We start from the raw sequence: 17657 nt of genomic DNA, 5'->3' as shown, positions 1-17657 counted from the left end.
ATAAATCATTTTAAAAACAGGGCTTGAGGCACCTGGGTGGCTCAGTCAGTTAGGTGGCTGACTCTTAATTTCAGCTCAGGTCATGATATCATGGTTCGTGAATTCATGAGTTCATGAGCTTGAGCCCCACATCAAGCTCCACACTGACTGTGTAGAACCTGCTTGTGATTTTCTCTCTCTCCCTCTCTCTCTCCCCCTCCCCCACTCACTTGAGTGGGTTCTCTCTCTCTCTCAAAAATAAATAAATAAACTTTAAGCAATTTACAACCAGGGCTCAAAGAATTCATGTGGATAAAGTTCCAAATGACATGAGCTCACAATAAGATACTGAAAACACAAGAAGAAATAAAACATGAACAATGGGCAGAATAAATAACAAAATGCAGAATCAAAATAAAAAACAGCAGATACCAAAATTACTGAAGATAGAATATAAAAGAAGTTTGCTTAAATTGCTTAAATAAATAATAAAGGGTAAATATGATGAAAGAACAAGAGACTCAAAACTGACCAGGCAGACATAAAAAGTAAACAAATGTCTATAAATTATATTATTATCAAAAATAAAAACACAATGTACAGTTAAATAGTATGCTAGAACATAGCTGGAAAGAAAACAGAGCTAAATAAATGACTCAGACTGCAACACAGAAAGACATGGGGATGGAAAATATGGGAAACTGAATGACACAGAGAAGGGAGTGAGGAAGTGTGCTAGATATTTTACAGTATGTCCACTTTCTTCTCACAACTCAGTGAAGACAATTCTTCAATACCCATTATATAGAGGAAGAAATCAAGGATCAGAGATAATAACTTTCTCAAGGACACACAGCAAATAAATGACAAAGGCGTAATTCATAGCCTTATCTGTCTGACTCAAAAGACCATGGTCTGGGACACCTGGATGGCTAGGTCAGTTTAGCGGCAGACTCTTGATTTAGGTTCAGATTGTGATTTTGTGGTTCATGGGACCCTGCATCAGGATCTGCACTGACAGCCAGATCCTGCCTGGGATTCTCTCTCTCCCTCTCTCTGCCCCTCCCCAGCTCATATTCACTCTTTTTCTCTTTCAAAATAAATAAATAAATAAACATTAAAAAAAAGAAAAGAAAAAGTCCATGGTAATTCAGGTTTTAGTTGTGGCCTTTGAATTTAGTAAAACTAACCAGTTTCCTTGGAGATAGAAACCATAAACACCTCATGTCCTTGACAGAAAAAAAATAAGACTTGAAGGCCTGTTTTATAGAGGCTAACAATCTATGTTGAAGGGTCTACCAGATATTACTTAATTTGCCACTAACCCATGCAAAGACTTGTTTGTGTTTGTTGTCACTCAAGATGAGTGGTTCTCAAAACTCAGTTAGCAAAGAAGCATCTGTAGAGCCTGTTAGAAATGCAGGCTCCTGGCTCTACCAGGATTGAGACTCTGATTCAGACAGTTCAAGGTGGGTCCCAAGAATCTGTGTTTTCACCAAGCTTCCTAGGTAATTCTGATATGTATGGTCTCCAAGCCACACTGTGAAAAACACTATTTTTTATCTTCTATTGCATGTATTCTACATATAAAATAATCCAAGAAAGAATGCCCTCTTACTTGTAGTGTCTTACACTTGAAGTCTTCATAGCTCTGAAATGATGGAATCCAATTAGATATGTCTCTGGAGGTTTCCAGATTGACTTTGCCTTTTTAGGAAAACAAAGAAAGGATAGAAAACTGTCACATTAAAATGATTAGATATGGGTATTAGATTTTTCAAAGTTATAATTAATTTTCTAGAAAAGACTCTCATGAGAAAATGCTGAGTGCTAATGAAGGAGCTGATGTAGACTAACTAATTGCTTATAAATGATCAGAAACAGAGAAGTGTTTGGAATTGAAAAATTCCTTGAAGATCATCCAACTCAATTTCCACTTGTACACACTTCTCCAAAGATTTTATGATTTTCAACCTCCAGTTCTTTCCTTTTGTTGACTTCTTCAAGTCTTCTGCATTCTACCAAAACCTGGTAATTTTAATATGAAAGATAAGGTACAGGCTGTGTCAAGGGCTCTAGGTAGATCCAAGCACCTAACTAGAAAATCTTTAAGCCCTATCTCATATCTCTTCGAAGCTGTTAACAATGTTCTATCTCCCATCTATCCTTCTTCACTCTTCAAGGTTTTCTGGTTTTCCCAGTAAGCCCTGTTTCTTCTGCTTCTGTGCTCACTCAGAGCTTTTGCCATCAACAGCTGCTCCCTTCACCCCCCCAATCCCATCTACTCTACTAACTTCACTAACTTAGGGATTTCCCTAACACAAATCTCCAATCTCCAGTTATTTTAATGCATGTCAATTAACTGTTAGTTTCTTCTCCTCACAAATAACTTAGAGACCCATGGAATACAACTTTTACCCGTATTAAAAATGTTAAATCTCCTGACAAGGATAATTCTGATAGCAGAGTTTGTTTTCTTAGAGAGTATGAGTCTCAGATCCTTTCCTATCAGTAGATGTAGGTAAGAAGCAGACCAAGCATGAGCAGAGAAGTTCCAGAACCCTCACTAATGAAGAAAAGAAGAGGGTGTGTAACTGCATGGGAAATGACAGAATATAAAAATAAACCATGCCAATTGCACAAATGCCTCGAGATCAGTGTTTCCGACCACTGTCCCAGCCTGGAAATTCAATTCTGGTCAGAGCTCCTCAAGCTCAGGAAACAACCCATGACACTCTCCAACAGCTGATTTCTGAAGTCATTTCCCCACTGTCTTTCAGCTTTGCCGAGTGACTTTCATCTCCTATACTCCCTCCAAAGAAATAAATGAGATTGAAAAGAGTCTACATATTTCCAAGAAAATAAAACCAATTTATTTTATCAATCAACCATAAAAGGCTTATCTACATTACTATTGTCCATAAATTTATTCTTGTTTTGCTTGCAGGACAGGCACTGTATCCAATTCTTCACGAACACCCCAGTGTCCAGTATTTAATTAATAATATGGAACTTGGTAATTCTTGTTAAATTAAACCTCATTCATTCACTCATTCATTTAACTGATATTTACTGAGCTCCAACTATGTATCCTACTTTGTTCTAGAGGCTCAGGATATAGTATGAACAAGACAAGTGAGGTAACTATCCTTTTGTATCTTATAGACTGGTGGAGGGGTAGACAGATAATGAACACATGGACAATGGAACCAATAATTTCATATACCTTTAAGTACAATAATTTAGACTGGGTGATCAAGGAAAGCTTGACTGAAGGTACCATCTGAGCCAAGCTCTGAGTGACAGGAAGACAGCCACAGCAAAACCTGGGAGCAAAGCATCCTGAGCAGAGGAAGCAGTAAGTTAAGTGAAGCATGAAAGAATTTGTCCTATTTAAATTACAGACAGGAGGTGAAAGTGGCTACAGTAGGGTGACCAAAGGATAGAGTAGTAGGAAATGAAGTCTGAAAGGCAGGGCCAAATCATGTAGGGTATATGTTAAGGAGTTAGCATTACTCTGAATGGAATATGAAATACTTTCAAGCAGGAGGGTGACATACGTTTTTAAAAGACTACTATGGCTGTTTGTGCAAAATAGATCAAATTGGGGAACAAGAGTGGAAGCAGAGTCTAGTCAGAAAGCTTCTGCAAAAGTAACAGATGATGGTGGCCTGGATTAAGTTGGTATACCAAGGCTATGGAAATGGGGAGAAGTGAATAAATTTGAGATATATTTTAGAGGCAAAACCAAAAGAACTTGCTGATGGATTGGGTGAGGAGGTAGAAGAAATAGAGGACACAAGAATGATTTATAGATTTTTAGCTTGAGCCACTGGAAGAATGACTGGTGGTACCAGTTACTGGAATAAGGAGAACCGGGAGGGGGTAGGTAGGTGTGAGAGGCAATGAAGTGGAGAAGGACCACAAGTTCCTTTATGACCATAATAACCTTTCTATTAGATATCCAAGTGAAGAAATCACATGGGAAACTCTTGCTGATTTAATAACATGTATGATTCTCGAGTATGGAGTTCAGGTAGGTCAGGGCTAGAGATAGACTTATAAAGCAGAGGTCACTGACATCCAGGTAGCACTTCCAGTTAGGATACTGGATGAGATTACCCAGGAAATGAGTGTAGACATAGAAGAAAAAAGGTCCAAGGACTGAGTTCTAGGCCACACCAGTGTTCAGAAGTTGAAAGGGGAAGTAGAAAAGTAGAAAGAAAAAATGGGAAGGAGCAGCAGATGAGCTAAGAGAGAAACGAAGTGAGTGTGTTATCCTGGAAGCCAAGAAAAAAGTACTTCAAGAAGAAAGGAGTGGACGCCTGTCCAATGTTTTTGAAAGGCCACGGAAGATGAGGAGAGTTAAGGGCCAATCAGCAATGTGCGGGTCACTGTTATCCCTGACAAAAGTAGCTGTAGTGGAGTTGTGAGAGCTGCAGCCTCAGTGAGTGGATTGAGGAAAAGAATGAAGGATGAAGATGCGGGGAAAAGGTCTTACAGTCATTTCAAAAAGTTGTACTGTGAAGAGGACACAGAAACAGAGTAACAGAAGTATCATGGGGTCAAGAAAATATTTTTTTAAGGTAAGATATTTTTATAGTATGATTATATGCATCTGGGTATAACCTGTTCAGATGTTTTGAATTAAGCCTGCTCAGGTATCATAGGTACTATTTTATACCATCAGGGCCATGTTCCCCTTAGCCACATTTACAATATGCTTCAATTGCCTAAGATACATAAATCTGCATTATTATTGCCTGGTATACTTCTATTAATTCTCATTTCTTTATTCTACTTTTCCACGAACCTTAATAACATTTTAAGCATTGGCTATTAATAAACTTACGAATGAAGAGAAACTAAGTATCTGTGTATTAGAAGATGCTTCAGGGGGGTGCCTGGGTGGCTCAGTCAGTTAAGCATCCAACTCTTGATTTTGGCTCAGATCATGATCTCACGGTTCGTGAGTTCAAGCCCCAAGTTGGACTCCTCAGCCTGTTTGGGATTCTCTCTCTCCCTTTCTCTCTCTGGCCCTCCCCCACTCACGCCCTCTCTCAAAATAACTAAACTTTTTTTAAAAAAGAAGGTGTTTCTGGAGATCCTCTACTCATTAATCTCTCCCAAAGATGTTTGAAGTAAAGGAAGAGATCCAGCTGTCCCACCCACAACTAGTTTTCAATATGGCTAATCAAAAAGCTAGACGAATGGGTTAGGGTGCTCAGATCAAACCTTCCTTCTTCTGTGAAGGGTCAGTAGTGTGCTGTGATGTTTTATATCTGTCTCCTTTTACAGGATATCCATGAGCTTGAATTGTGGCACGCAGTTCTCTGAAAAAGGAACTGTACCGGTCCTTCTTTTTATTTTCAGATACATTAGATACGTCCCTAAGTGACAAAAAACAATCAAGGTTGTTAATGGTAAGGGTAGGTCTAAGAATTCAGATGGTGGAACAATGGATGGAGGAGAAATAAGAAGAGAGAAAGGGAGTTGTTAATGTGAACATCTGAGCAAAACTCCAGTCCATTGATCATTCATATGACAACAATAACTGCCAATATTAAAATGAGGAAATGAGGGGCACCTGGGTGGCTCAGTCAGTTAAGGGTCTGACTTTGGCTCAGGTCATGATCTCACAGTTTGTGGGTTCAAGCCCCCTGTTGGGCTCTGTGCTGACAGATCAGAGCCTGGAGACTGTTTCAGATTCTATGCCTCCCTCTCTCTCTGTCCCTCCCCTGTTCACGCTCTGTCTCTGTCTCAAGAATAAATAAACATTAAAAAATATTTTTTAAATAAAAAATAAAATAAATAAAAAAAATAAAATGAGGAAATGAAAGCCAATTTCATTTAGACTGTGAGGCCCATGAGAGTAGGGACCAGATCTGTCTCAGTGTCTTCCATAGCAAAGCCCAGCACAGTGTCTGGCACGGTGACCTATGAATTATATAAAATAAATTCAATCCAAATTAACTTGAATTTAAGTGGTGGACCTTTGTTCCACCATATATTCTTACCTGCTTTTACAAGAGTACTTCTCATTAAAGAAAAATCTCTCTAAATGATCTGTAATTACTCAAGAGGCTCTTGCAAAGCCATTGCTCCTTCTCAGAGAGAAGGCTGAGCAATAAAATGCTAATTGAGATTGTTTTTTACCTTTGAAAAACAGATCATACTGAAAAATTTGGACAAAAACTTTTTGATCAGTGCACTGGAATTTATTTTAGATGCTTGAATTGGAAAAATAAGGTAATTTATCTTTCCAAACATGTATGAATTTAAGCTCTAGGCAAGCCATGGACCCAAAACAGGCTTCTAAACCTATCAGGGAGTGTAAATCATTTATGTAGTGTCAGCTCTGGGCAACCACTGTGTAAGGTGGAGGACACAGTTTGAAGAGGGAGGTTTTCAAGGAATATTTGCTTTACCTATGCATTACATAGGTAATCCACTTAGTATTATAACAGAGTTGGGGCTATGGGTTATGGAAAACCCACTGGAGATACCAAATTTCCCTGAGTCAGGCTTCCCCCGAGGAAGTAGGATTTTGCTAGATGTGAAATAAGAACAGAAGACAGGGGAGAGGGCTTTGACAGAAATATCAGTCAGTTATGAATTCATACCTCTTCTCTTTTTCTCTCTCAGACTCATCCATTATTCAGTGATGTAACAAAGAATTCTGAAATCAAAGCGGAACAACATTTTACTAAGAAATCAGTCTATGATGAATCACAATAAAGCAATAAGACTAATCAAAATTCTCTATTGCATAGCACCTTTCCCTTAAGGAATGCCTATTTCTTTTAAAGATAGAATTTCATTAAGTACCAATAACCCTCTCATATGTTATGTATATGTTGAAGATTTGCTTTATTGTCTGATCCCCAATGAATGTTTGTCACAATAACATTACAAATGAACATATACATATACATACATATACAAAAACATTCTGTGAAGTTACACAACTTAATCCAAAAGTAAGTATCTGTAAGCTTAATTCCATACCCTTAAAATTCTTTTAACTTCTATTAACCTGAAGAACACTTAATGAAACAAAGATTGATGTGGGTTAGGTTTCATATCTATATACAATACCATGCCACAATAGACAAAATCTGCATTTATTGCTGCTATCACAGAAATCCTGGGCATATAAAAATGGCACTGAAATCACCAAAGTCCTCTGCTTTGAATTGTATAATTAGATTCACATATCACCTCAAGGTCAAAATCTCAGAGTAGAAGTCAATGACATTCAAATACATGTCTGTTAAGTAAGAAGTAGCAGCTAAAATATAACAAACATCCTTTAAAATCTCTCAAAAAAGTAAGGAAAGCTTAGGGGTAACACAGTGAGAAGACGCTGAAAACCAAAGCTGGTTAGTATACCAACCTGTGCTATTGTGAGGACAGGGAAGCATAGCCATGCAACAAAAGACCTCGAGTATTAAGGCCCTGCTAGGTAAAGGAGAATTCAAGCAGATCATTGAAACTAAAACCCACCAACTTCTCCCTACACATACGCATGACTCTCAGAGACTACAGTTTAATTTAAAAAGCTCTCTCGGCAGCAAAGGAAGAAAAGAAGGAAGTTTGGCTATCTCAGCATGTTCTCTTGGGTAGGAAAAAAAGGGTGCCATTAGACTTAATAGGGTTCCAGGAGAATGGAAAAGCAAACACATTTTGGACAGATACTCTCTAAAGCCAAGTTCTACCAAATCTCCACAGATAAGGCACCACTGAAGATGAGCTCACCATCCAGAATGGGAAGATGTATAAGGAAACAATCCACCATTTACCAGAATTAGGACCCACACCCAAGCAGTACGAGACCTCCAAGAACTTCAAATCATTAAAAGATCTGAAAGCCATTATAAAAAATAATTGTGTTTAGAAATATGAAAAACAAAATAGATGGAAGTGAAAATATGAGAAAAGCCAGGTAGACATGAAAAAGAACAAAAGTGAGATTCAATAAATAAAAACATATTCAATGGAATTCATTTCAAAAGGATTAATCATGTATTATGAAAAACCAGATGAGAAAATTAGTAAACAGAATACAGATATGAAGAAATTTATCATATTGCCTTTACAGAGAGACAGTAAAGTGGGAAATATGAAACAAGAGGTTATGAAACATGCAAGAGAGAATGGGAAGGCCTAATATAGATCTCAGTTCCAGATGAAGAGAATAGCAAGAATGAGAGAAAGTCAGTAAAGAGATAATAGCTAAAATTTTTCCAAAATGGAAAATGTCATCCAATCTAGATAAATTAAAATAAAACCACATCTAGAAACATCATAGTGAAATTTCAGAACATGAAAGATAGCTAGGTCATTCTAGGCTATAAAACAGATCAACAAACACCAAAGAACCATATGCTCCCCCCCAATGCCATTTAATTAGAAATCAAGAACAAAAAGATAACATAAACCCTGTAGATCTGTATATTTAAAACAATAGCAACAACAAAAACAAAATTTCCTAAATAGCTCTGGAAATCAGAAAATATTTAGAACTTAAGTATTATAAAATACTACATATTAAAAACTGTAAAATGCAGGTAAAGCAACACCAAAGAATTTATACCCTTAAATGCTCATGAGAAAAAAATGAAAATAAATGAGCTAAGTAGTCAACAAAGCAAATTGTAAAAAAAGAGTAAAGCCAAATAAAGGGAATATAAGGAAATAATAAAGGTAAGATGAGAAAACAACATGATAAAAGGATATACTAGAACAGGTAAAAAAAATCTGTTTCTTAAAAAAAAAGACAATAAAATAAAACATTGTTATACCAGATCGATCAAGAAATAAAAGAGAAGACACATTCTGGAATGAAAAGTGCATATGTATGAACTTGAGATGATAAAAAGCAGTATGATCAATTCTATGTCCATAAATTTGAAAACAGATATGAAATGGAGTATTTTCTAGAAAAAATGTATTTTCACCTATTAAACCTATTTAATAATACAAAGAAAATGTGAAGAAATCATATAAATGTAAATAAATTAATGTAATAATTAAAAATCTATTCACAGAAAAACAATCTAACCTAATATAAACAAACAGTCCCAATGGTTTCACAAACTGACACTTATAAACACTTAAATAATGGGTATCTCATATTTCATGAAAATTATTCCAGAAAACAGACAGAAAAGTCACTCATCCAACTCATTTTATAATCCTAGTACTTCTTTATACCAAGCCAGAAAAAGGCAGCATCAAAAGGGGATATTTTATAAGCTAATTTTATTTATGATAAAGAAGAAAAATACTACTTAAAATTATCAAACCCAAACAAAGAGAGTATTTTAAAATTTGGGCTAATTCTAGAAATACTAAGATAATTTCACATTAGAAAAATATAATTCAACATACCAGACAAAAAGAAAAAATGAATAAGATCATCTTGGTCGATGCAGAAAACTCATTTGATATCATTCAATATATATATATATATATATATATATACATATATATATAATTTTTAAAAGTATTTGTTAAAAGTTTATTTATTTTGAGAGAGCTAGAGAGAGCACAAGTGGGAAAGAGGCAGAAAGAGGGAGGAACAGAATCCCAAGCAGGATCTGTGCTGTGCTGTTAGCACAGAGCCCAATGTGGGGCCTGAACCCACAAACCCATGAGATCATGACCGGAGCTGAGATCAAGAGTCAGATGTAAATATTTTTAACATACTAGGTATAGACAGAAGCTTCCTTAACCTGATAAAGGGAAAAAACCAAAAACATACAAAGATCATACTTAAAGGTGGAGCATTAAAGAAATTTTTTAGATTCAGGAAAAAAATAAATGTGGCTACTAAGACACTTAATATATAGTGCTAAAGGTACTAACCAATGCATTAAGGTAAGAAAAAGAAATAAAATGAGTAACTCTTGGAAAGGAAAAATAAAAGTCCTAATTCATGAACACTATGATTATCTACATAGAAAATTTAAGAGATTCTGCAATTTATGAAAATAATAAAATAGTTCAGAAAGATTGCTGTATACCAGATTAATATGTAAAAGTTAATTTTGTTCTATATAGCAGCAACCACATTTAGAAAATATTTTTTACGATACAATAGAAACAAAAATTTATAGGGGCTACTGCTTATGGTCATGGAATAACTGATATGGGAACAGCCCATGAACAACCAAGAAACTGGACAAATTAGAGGAAATACCTATTTGGAAACACTGGACAGCAGGCAGCACATGCCTATGATCCCTGAGGTAAGAGCAAAAATGAGATGAACCCTACAATAATCCCAAGTTTCTACCTAAAGATACTTCCAGATTGTTCTGGAAGCACAATCCCAAGGAGAGTACAGTAATCTTACCAAAGCCAAGATGGTGGAATTTGTAAAGCAGAATACTAGAAAGAGAAAAGTTATGGTGAAACAAACAAATTCCAGAAATCTGAATATAGATTCTCTTGAATCTTTGGCTGAATACTTAACCTGTGCCTGTGCAAGGTAACACTCTAAAAGACCAGTCAAGGAACAACTACCAGGGAAAGAACAAATCCGGTGAATTCAAAACTAAACAATCACAGCTTACACATGGCTGGAAGACTCTGGAGTTTTATCCAGCAGAGTGGAGAAAAAAGACTGAGAAAATGCACAGAAACTCACTGTGGGATAATATCAGAAAATCTAAAATATATGTAACTGAATTCCCAGAAGGGGGAGGCAAAAAAATTTGAATGGCCATTTTTTTCCATACTGGATGAAAATATAAACTCATTCAAGAAGCTCAATGAATCCAAGAATATAAACACAACAGAAAACTCACCAAGGCATATCATAAACAAACTGCTGAAAAACAATTATAAAGAGAAAATCTTAAAAGCAAACAGAAATAAAAAAACACATTTAATATAAGAGAAAAAAGAATGACCTCTGCCTGACTTCTTACCAAACAACTCAAGCAAGAAAATGAAACATCTTTAAAGTGCTCAGGGGAGTTGGAATCAAACTAGAATTTTATATCCAACAAAGATACACCCTTCAAATAAACTGAGGGTAAAATAAAGACATCTTTAGATTAACAAAATCTGAAAGAAGTCAAGGCCAACATACTAGCACTACCAGATATGTTAAAGGAAGTACTTCAGGTAAAAGGAAAAGGATACCAGATGGAAACTCAGATTTACATAAATACATGAAAAGCACTGGCAGTAATATATATGTAGATAAATACAAAAGAACTTTTTTCATCTCTATTGCCAAGATAATTCAAATAAAATTCAATTTTATAATATAAGTAGAAGTCAAACCTATGAGAATAGCAACGCAAAAGACAGGAGATTAGAGAATAACAATGTATTATTGTCAGGTTCTTACATGATATGTGAAGTGGCACAGTATGAGTTCACAGCACACAGTAATAAATTAAAGATGTATACTACAAACTGCCTAGAGCAACAAATAAAATGCACATGTGATACAAATTATAAATCAAGAGAGAAAATGGAATACTAATTCAATACTCATTTAATCAAAAAAAAAAGCAGAAAAAGAAGACAAAGAGAACGAAGATCAAATGGGAAAAACAGAAAACATATAGCAAGAAGGTAGACTTAAACTTAACCATAAAAATAGTTATATTAATTTTACACAAATATAAAGTCTGGGACTGCTAAAGTTGGATAGAAAAGTAAGGCCAAACTACCCTTGAACAATATGGGGGGTTAGGGCACTGACCCCCCCCCCCCCACACACACACAGTTGAAAATGCACATTTAACTTCTGACTCCCCTAAAACTTAACTACTGTTGACTGGAAGCCTTACTGATAGCATACAGAATTGATTAACACATATTTTGGATGTTATATGTATTACATATTACATTCTTATAATAAAGTAAGCTAGAGAAAAGAAAATGTTTTAAAAAAATCATAAGGAAGAGAACATACATTTATAGTCCTGTACTGTATTTTTTTTTTAAAAATCCACATAAGTGGACTGATGCAGTTCAAACCAGTATTGTTCAAGGGTCAACTATTCTAGTGTCTACAAGATACCTTAATTATAAAGACACAGCTAGGTTACAAGTAAAAGAATAGAAAGACACAGCTAGGTTACAAGTAAAAGAATAGAAGCATATACTATGTAATCCCAATGACAAAAAGCTTGAATGGCTAATTAATATCAGACAAGACTTTAGGTAAGGAATAGTACTAAGGAAAAAGAGGGACATTTCACAATGATAAAGGAGTCAAACAAGGAAACATTAAGAATCCTAAATAGATATGCACCTAATTACAAAGCTTCAAAATAGATTAAGAACTGAAAATAAGAAATAAATCCACAATTATAGTTGGTGAGTTCAATACCTCTCTACCAGTAATCAATAGAGCAAGTAAACAGAAAATAAGTAAGGGTATCAAAGACTTACCATAATGCCAACAAACTTGGCCCCATATGTTTACAGAACATGACGCCTAGCAACTATAGAATATACATTTCTATGTATAACGCTTATAAAGTTCCAAAATATGCTGGGTCATAAAACCAGTTTAAGTAAGTTTAAAGCATTAAAACCATACAGATTATGTTCTCTTATCAAAATAGAATTAAATTAGAAATCAAGGGGCACCTGGGTGGCTCAGTCAATTAAGCTTCTGACTCTTGGTTTTAGCTCAGGTGATGATCTCACGGTTTGTGAGTTCGAGTCTTGCATCAGGCTCTGACAGTGCACAGCCTGCTAGGGATTCTCTCTCTCTCTCTCTCTCTCTCTCTCTCTCTCTCTCTCTCTGCCCCTCCCCAGCTTGTTCTCTCTTAAAAAATAAAGAAACATTAATAAATAAATAAATAAATAAATAAATAAATTATAAATCAATAATAAATAAAAAAATCTCAGGAAAACCCCTGAACACTTGGAAGTTAAATAACATACTTCTTTTTTTTTTAATTTTTTTAATGTTTATTTATTTTTGAGACAGAGACACAGAGTATGAATGGTAGAGGGTCAGAGAGAGGAAGACACAGAATCTGAAGCAGGCTCCAGGCTCCAAGCTGTCAGCACAGAGCCCGACGCGGAGCTCAAACTCACAGACTGTGAGATCATGACCTGAGCCGAAGTTGGATGCTTAACCGACTGAGCAACCCAGGCGCCCCTAAATAACATACTTGTAAATAATTTGTGGGTCACAGAAGAAACCTTTGAAAAAGATCTAAACAAAGGAAATTAGACATTTCTATAACTGAATGATTATGAAAATTGTGTTTTAATTCCCCAAACTTCAATAATCGTATTGTAATTTATTAAAATTGCATTATACATACTTATGGTATTATGTATTTCCAAGAAAAGTTATATCTCCTTAATTACACAAATCATTTTTCATGTTTTTAAATAAATTTATAGGTTTCCTCATATAGAAATCATAAAACTTGTGGTTGCCAGAGGAGAGGGGGTGGGGGATGGGTAAAATAGGTGAAGGGTATGAAGAGGTACAAATTTCCAGTTATAAAATGAATAAATCATGGAGATGAAAACTACAGCATATGTAATATAGTCAATAATATTGTAATATCCTTGTATGGTGACAGATGGGGACTACACTTACTGTGGTGAGAATTTCATAATGTATATAAATGTCAAATCACTATGTTGTGCACTTGACGAATATAACATTGTATATCAACTATACTTCAATAATAAAAATATTTTTAAAAACTATTACCCTGCTTAAAAAAGAGAAAAGAGGAGCGCCTGGGTGGCTCAGTTGGTTGAGCATCCGACTTCGGCTCAGGTAATGATCTCACAGTTCGTGAGTTCAAGCTCCGTGTCGGGCTCTGTGCTGACAGCTCAGGGCCTGGAGCCTGCTTCAGATTCTGTGTCTCCCTCTCTCTCTGCTCCTTCCCTGCTCACACTCTGTCCCTCTCTCAAAAATAAAAATAAAGATTAAAAAAATTTAAAAAAAGAAAAGAAACTGCAGTACTCAGTAGTTAATTTAACAAAAAGGTACTAAAACACTATACAGAAAATGTCTTTGTTAAAGCAGACAAAAGAAGACCTAAATAAATGGAAAGATATGCCATATCCCTGGACAGGAAGTCCCAATATCATAAAAATATCAGATCTCCCCAACTAATCTACAAATTAATGTAATTCTGGTCAAAGTTCAGTAGATTTTTTGCTTAAGTTTGCTTTTCTATATAACTTGACAAGTTTATTACAAAATTCCTATGCGAAGCAATGAATCAGAAAGACCCACAATAATCTTGAAGAACAACAACAGTGTAAAAGGATGTGTACTACTAGACACTGAGGCTTACTATAAAGCTATAGTATTTCAGTAAATGAATAGTGGTGCAAAACACAGGTATGGAATAATGAGACAAAAGACACCCATTAAGGAACAGCTCTATGCATAAATTAAATCTGGTTTATGACAAAAGAAGCATTATAATTTTGAAATTTCTACCATGGAGTGGGTGTATGTGTGTGTGTGTGTACATGCATATACACATACTTTTTCTTTTAGTTCACAAGAAAACACACTGAATCGATGGATAATGGGAATATACCATGAACTAATTTCTGTAATTAATCATTTGCTCTCTGTAGTTGAGAATCATTTATGTAGATACTTCCTAGTGTGAAAATTGTGATGACACAGGTTATCAGTGTTCAGTTGGGATAAGATCCACAGTTGAAGGAATCTCTACTTTATCTCTCAGTCTTTAAACTGCCAGAGCCAAGTAAGTTACCAGACTCTTCCATGGCAATATCAGTCTTCTCTGGAGACAAGGGACTTGCTGATCACATCTGGGCTCCTGCTGCTAATATTCTTGAAAAATTTTGCAGGGGCCATATCTGGGGCCTGTGTGACATGCATAACATGCGCCATCAGCTCCCAGTAGAAACAGATCAGGACTAAATGCCACTAAAGGTTTAATCTTATTAGAATCAAAGCGAACACATCCTGAGACCAACTCGAGGACTCAAGCTAGGCTCATAGTGATTACACTATGCAGCTGTGGAAGGGAGAAAATAAGGCTGAGTAGCAAGGTCATGACTTTCTTTGGATGCAAACCAGAATAAAGACTATAGCAATGTAATTCAAGGGATTTACTTACATATCTTAGGGCTGATGATGACCTTTCCAATAAATCTCCACAATTTCAGATAAATACTTGGACTCATCCACCTTTGCTTGTTGTGCTTGAGGATTTATAAAGCTGAATTTTAATGAAGCTCCATGTGAAATGTCTACACTTGTTGCATTGGCCCACCACTAGGAGTCCAGCTTTCTTTATCCTTTCTCCTAAAATTACATTTCTTATTTCATGGAAAGTATCAGCATTTGCAACATTCCCTGGTGGATTTTTTATGTGTTTTTAATCAGTGCAGAGGCCACTGAAAAGCATTTTGTAACGAATCTGTATTATGAAAAAATACTTGTTATTGGTGAAAAAGAAGGTCATAAAATAGTATATGTTATATTATCCCAACCATGTAAAATATGATACATACATGAACAAATAAAATGTGGTGTAGAAAACAGGACTCAGAAAAGAAAACATTCAGAAGTGTCTCTGAGTGATGGAATGATGTGTGATTAAAACTATTTTTATTTAAATTATTTTATTTTATTTTTTCCAGATTTTTGCATTTCTTAAGTTTGCTATATGTGTAACATTCAAAATTAAGAAACACCTCTCAAAAATAATATAGAGCCAGTGCTGAACAGTGACGAGTGTGGGCTTCGAATCAACTGGACTTGGGTTCAAATCCCAACTCTATCCCTTTATAGTTGTGTGGCATCGGTGAGTTCTTTAACCCTTATGTCTATCAATCATCTCAACTGTAAAGTCTGAATTATCATACCTACATGCCAAGGTTTCTGTGATAATCAAGCTAATGGACATAAAAGTGGCTAGCACTGTGTCTAGCACATAATAGCCACCCAATAAATTTTAGTTTTAATTAGAGATGTTAGTATTACTAGCAGTATACAATCTAAAGGACTGTGAGGGAGATGCAGTCTTCTCAGGGAGTGAATCAAGGGCAAACAACTGGCCATGCAGAGGTTTCTTGATGCCACTTGAGACAAGAGAGAACCCTGAGGAGGTCAATCACCATGCAGTGGGCCAGATGGATAAATCTAACATGTCGTGAGTAAGTGGTATTTCAGCCCAGTGACGGAGTCAGGCTATGATGCCACTTAATGTGTATCCTCATCATGAACAACATGTGGTGGCAGAGCATGACTCTATAGTGGTACTAAGCTGCACGGAAGCAAGATTTTCTCCAAAGCAACGAACAGCCCACACGTAGGAATGGAGGAGGGAAATGGTCAGATTGATCTCTGCTTAGAGTTTTCCTGAGCACCAAGGAAGAAAAGAGGCACTGATATTGGCCAGAGAAAGTGCTTGAAATGTTGGGCCCTAATGTAAAGATTGAGTAAGAAGTTGCAGGCAGAAATAGGGGAGGTTCAACAAGAAAAAGTACAGCAGTCAAGGGACTGGAATAAATCTGAAAAGGGCAAAGAGCAGGGCTACTAAAAGTGCCACAGAAAGAGCAATAGACAAATAGGGGTTCCAGCATAAATGGGGAGAATTCAGCTGAAAATGCCAGCAGTAGTTTCTGGTGATAACAAATGCAATCATGAAAAATATTCTCTTTCATAAAGAGAGAGGTCTAGCAAGAAACAGAGCACATCTTCACCCTGCCACATCTGAAGAGGCTGAGGTTAACTAGTTACTGCTCCGTCGTAACCAAGGAACAACTCCCTTCTCTGTAGGGCTGCCTAATCACAGGCTATCACCAGGAGGCCTAATGAGCCAGTCAGCAGATTTAGTCCTAGCTCACCACAGCCCTAACTGTGCTCTGCTGATAAATTTGCCCCCCACCCGCTGCTTCAGCCCCACCAATCTATCTGTCAGTTAGCCTGGCCCCACTGACAGAGAAGGAAATCCTTGCAGCCTTCACAGACCAATAATGGCTAGAAAGTGTTTGGCTCACGTAAACATCATTTAAAATGTTTATATGGAATTCTAAAGAAAACCAGATAGGGTCTGAAGAAAAGCAGAATGTAACAGTGAATCCATCTTAGGGTATTACTCTGGTTACAATATTTGTTTATTTAAAATAAAAACCTCAGAGTATTTAAAATACCATTGTGGAAGATAATCATGCCATATATTTGTAGTTATAAAATTTGCTGTGCATTATCAGGGACCAAGTCTTCCTTTAGACACACACACACACACACACACACACACACACACACATTTTTAAATAAACAATTGCTCAAGTAAAGTGGTCTTTCAAGTATCAATATGATTCTAGGGATTTTTTTAAGTGTATAGGGGAAAATGCATGATGGCATGCTTCATAAATTTGAATGAAGTCATCGTCTCTTACTCATATAAGGTTTATTAAAGATATTTAATCAGTGAGAAAGAATGAAATATTTACAATTTTCATGTAGACAGTAATGATGTCAAATGTGTATGGCATAAATATATCAACCAAGTCAGTGGAATTTTCCAATTTATTTTCAATCAAAACTTTCTTCAGAAATTACATCTCATAAGACTATATTTCATCAGTTACTCATCCATCTTAAGGGAACATGATTTTCCAATGGATAAAATTAAGAATGGAAATTAATCTCAACTGGATTATGTAATATGGGTGCC

General features: G+C 35.9%; 1 protein-coding gene across 6 annotated transcripts in view; it reads right to left on the bottom strand.

Annotated features, from left to right (window-relative positions):
• Window positions 1–17657, bottom strand: part of PASD1 (PAS domain containing repressor 1) — a 118053-nt gene that overhangs the window by 65927 nt on the left and 34469 nt on the right. For 5 of the 6 annotated variants that reach the window (XM_045050873.1, XM_045050874.1, XM_045050875.1 and 2 more), the window contains 3 exons: window positions 6603–6658; window positions 5215–5369; window positions 1598–1686 (listed from right to left, as the gene is read on the bottom strand). In XM_045050873.1, the coding sequence (XP_044906808.1) occupies window positions 1598–1686; window positions 5215–5369; window positions 6603–6634 (276 nt within the window). In that variant the 5' untranslated portion in view covers window positions 6635–6658. Of the gene's footprint in view, window positions 1–1597; window positions 1687–5214; window positions 5370–6602; window positions 6659–12399; window positions 12440–17657 lie in introns of those variants that run through there. The other variant, XM_019824442.2, reaches the window with a different exon arrangement.

Source organism: Felis catus, chromosome X (assembly GCF_018350175.1).
Source record: "Felis catus isolate Fca126 chromosome X, F.catus_Fca126_mat1.0, whole genome shotgun sequence".
Lineage (NCBI taxonomy): Eukaryota > Metazoa > Chordata > Mammalia > Carnivora > Felidae > Felis > Felis catus.
The sequence above is the reverse complement of the archived record's forward strand: the minus strand, read 5'-3'. Positions and strand labels throughout refer to the sequence as shown.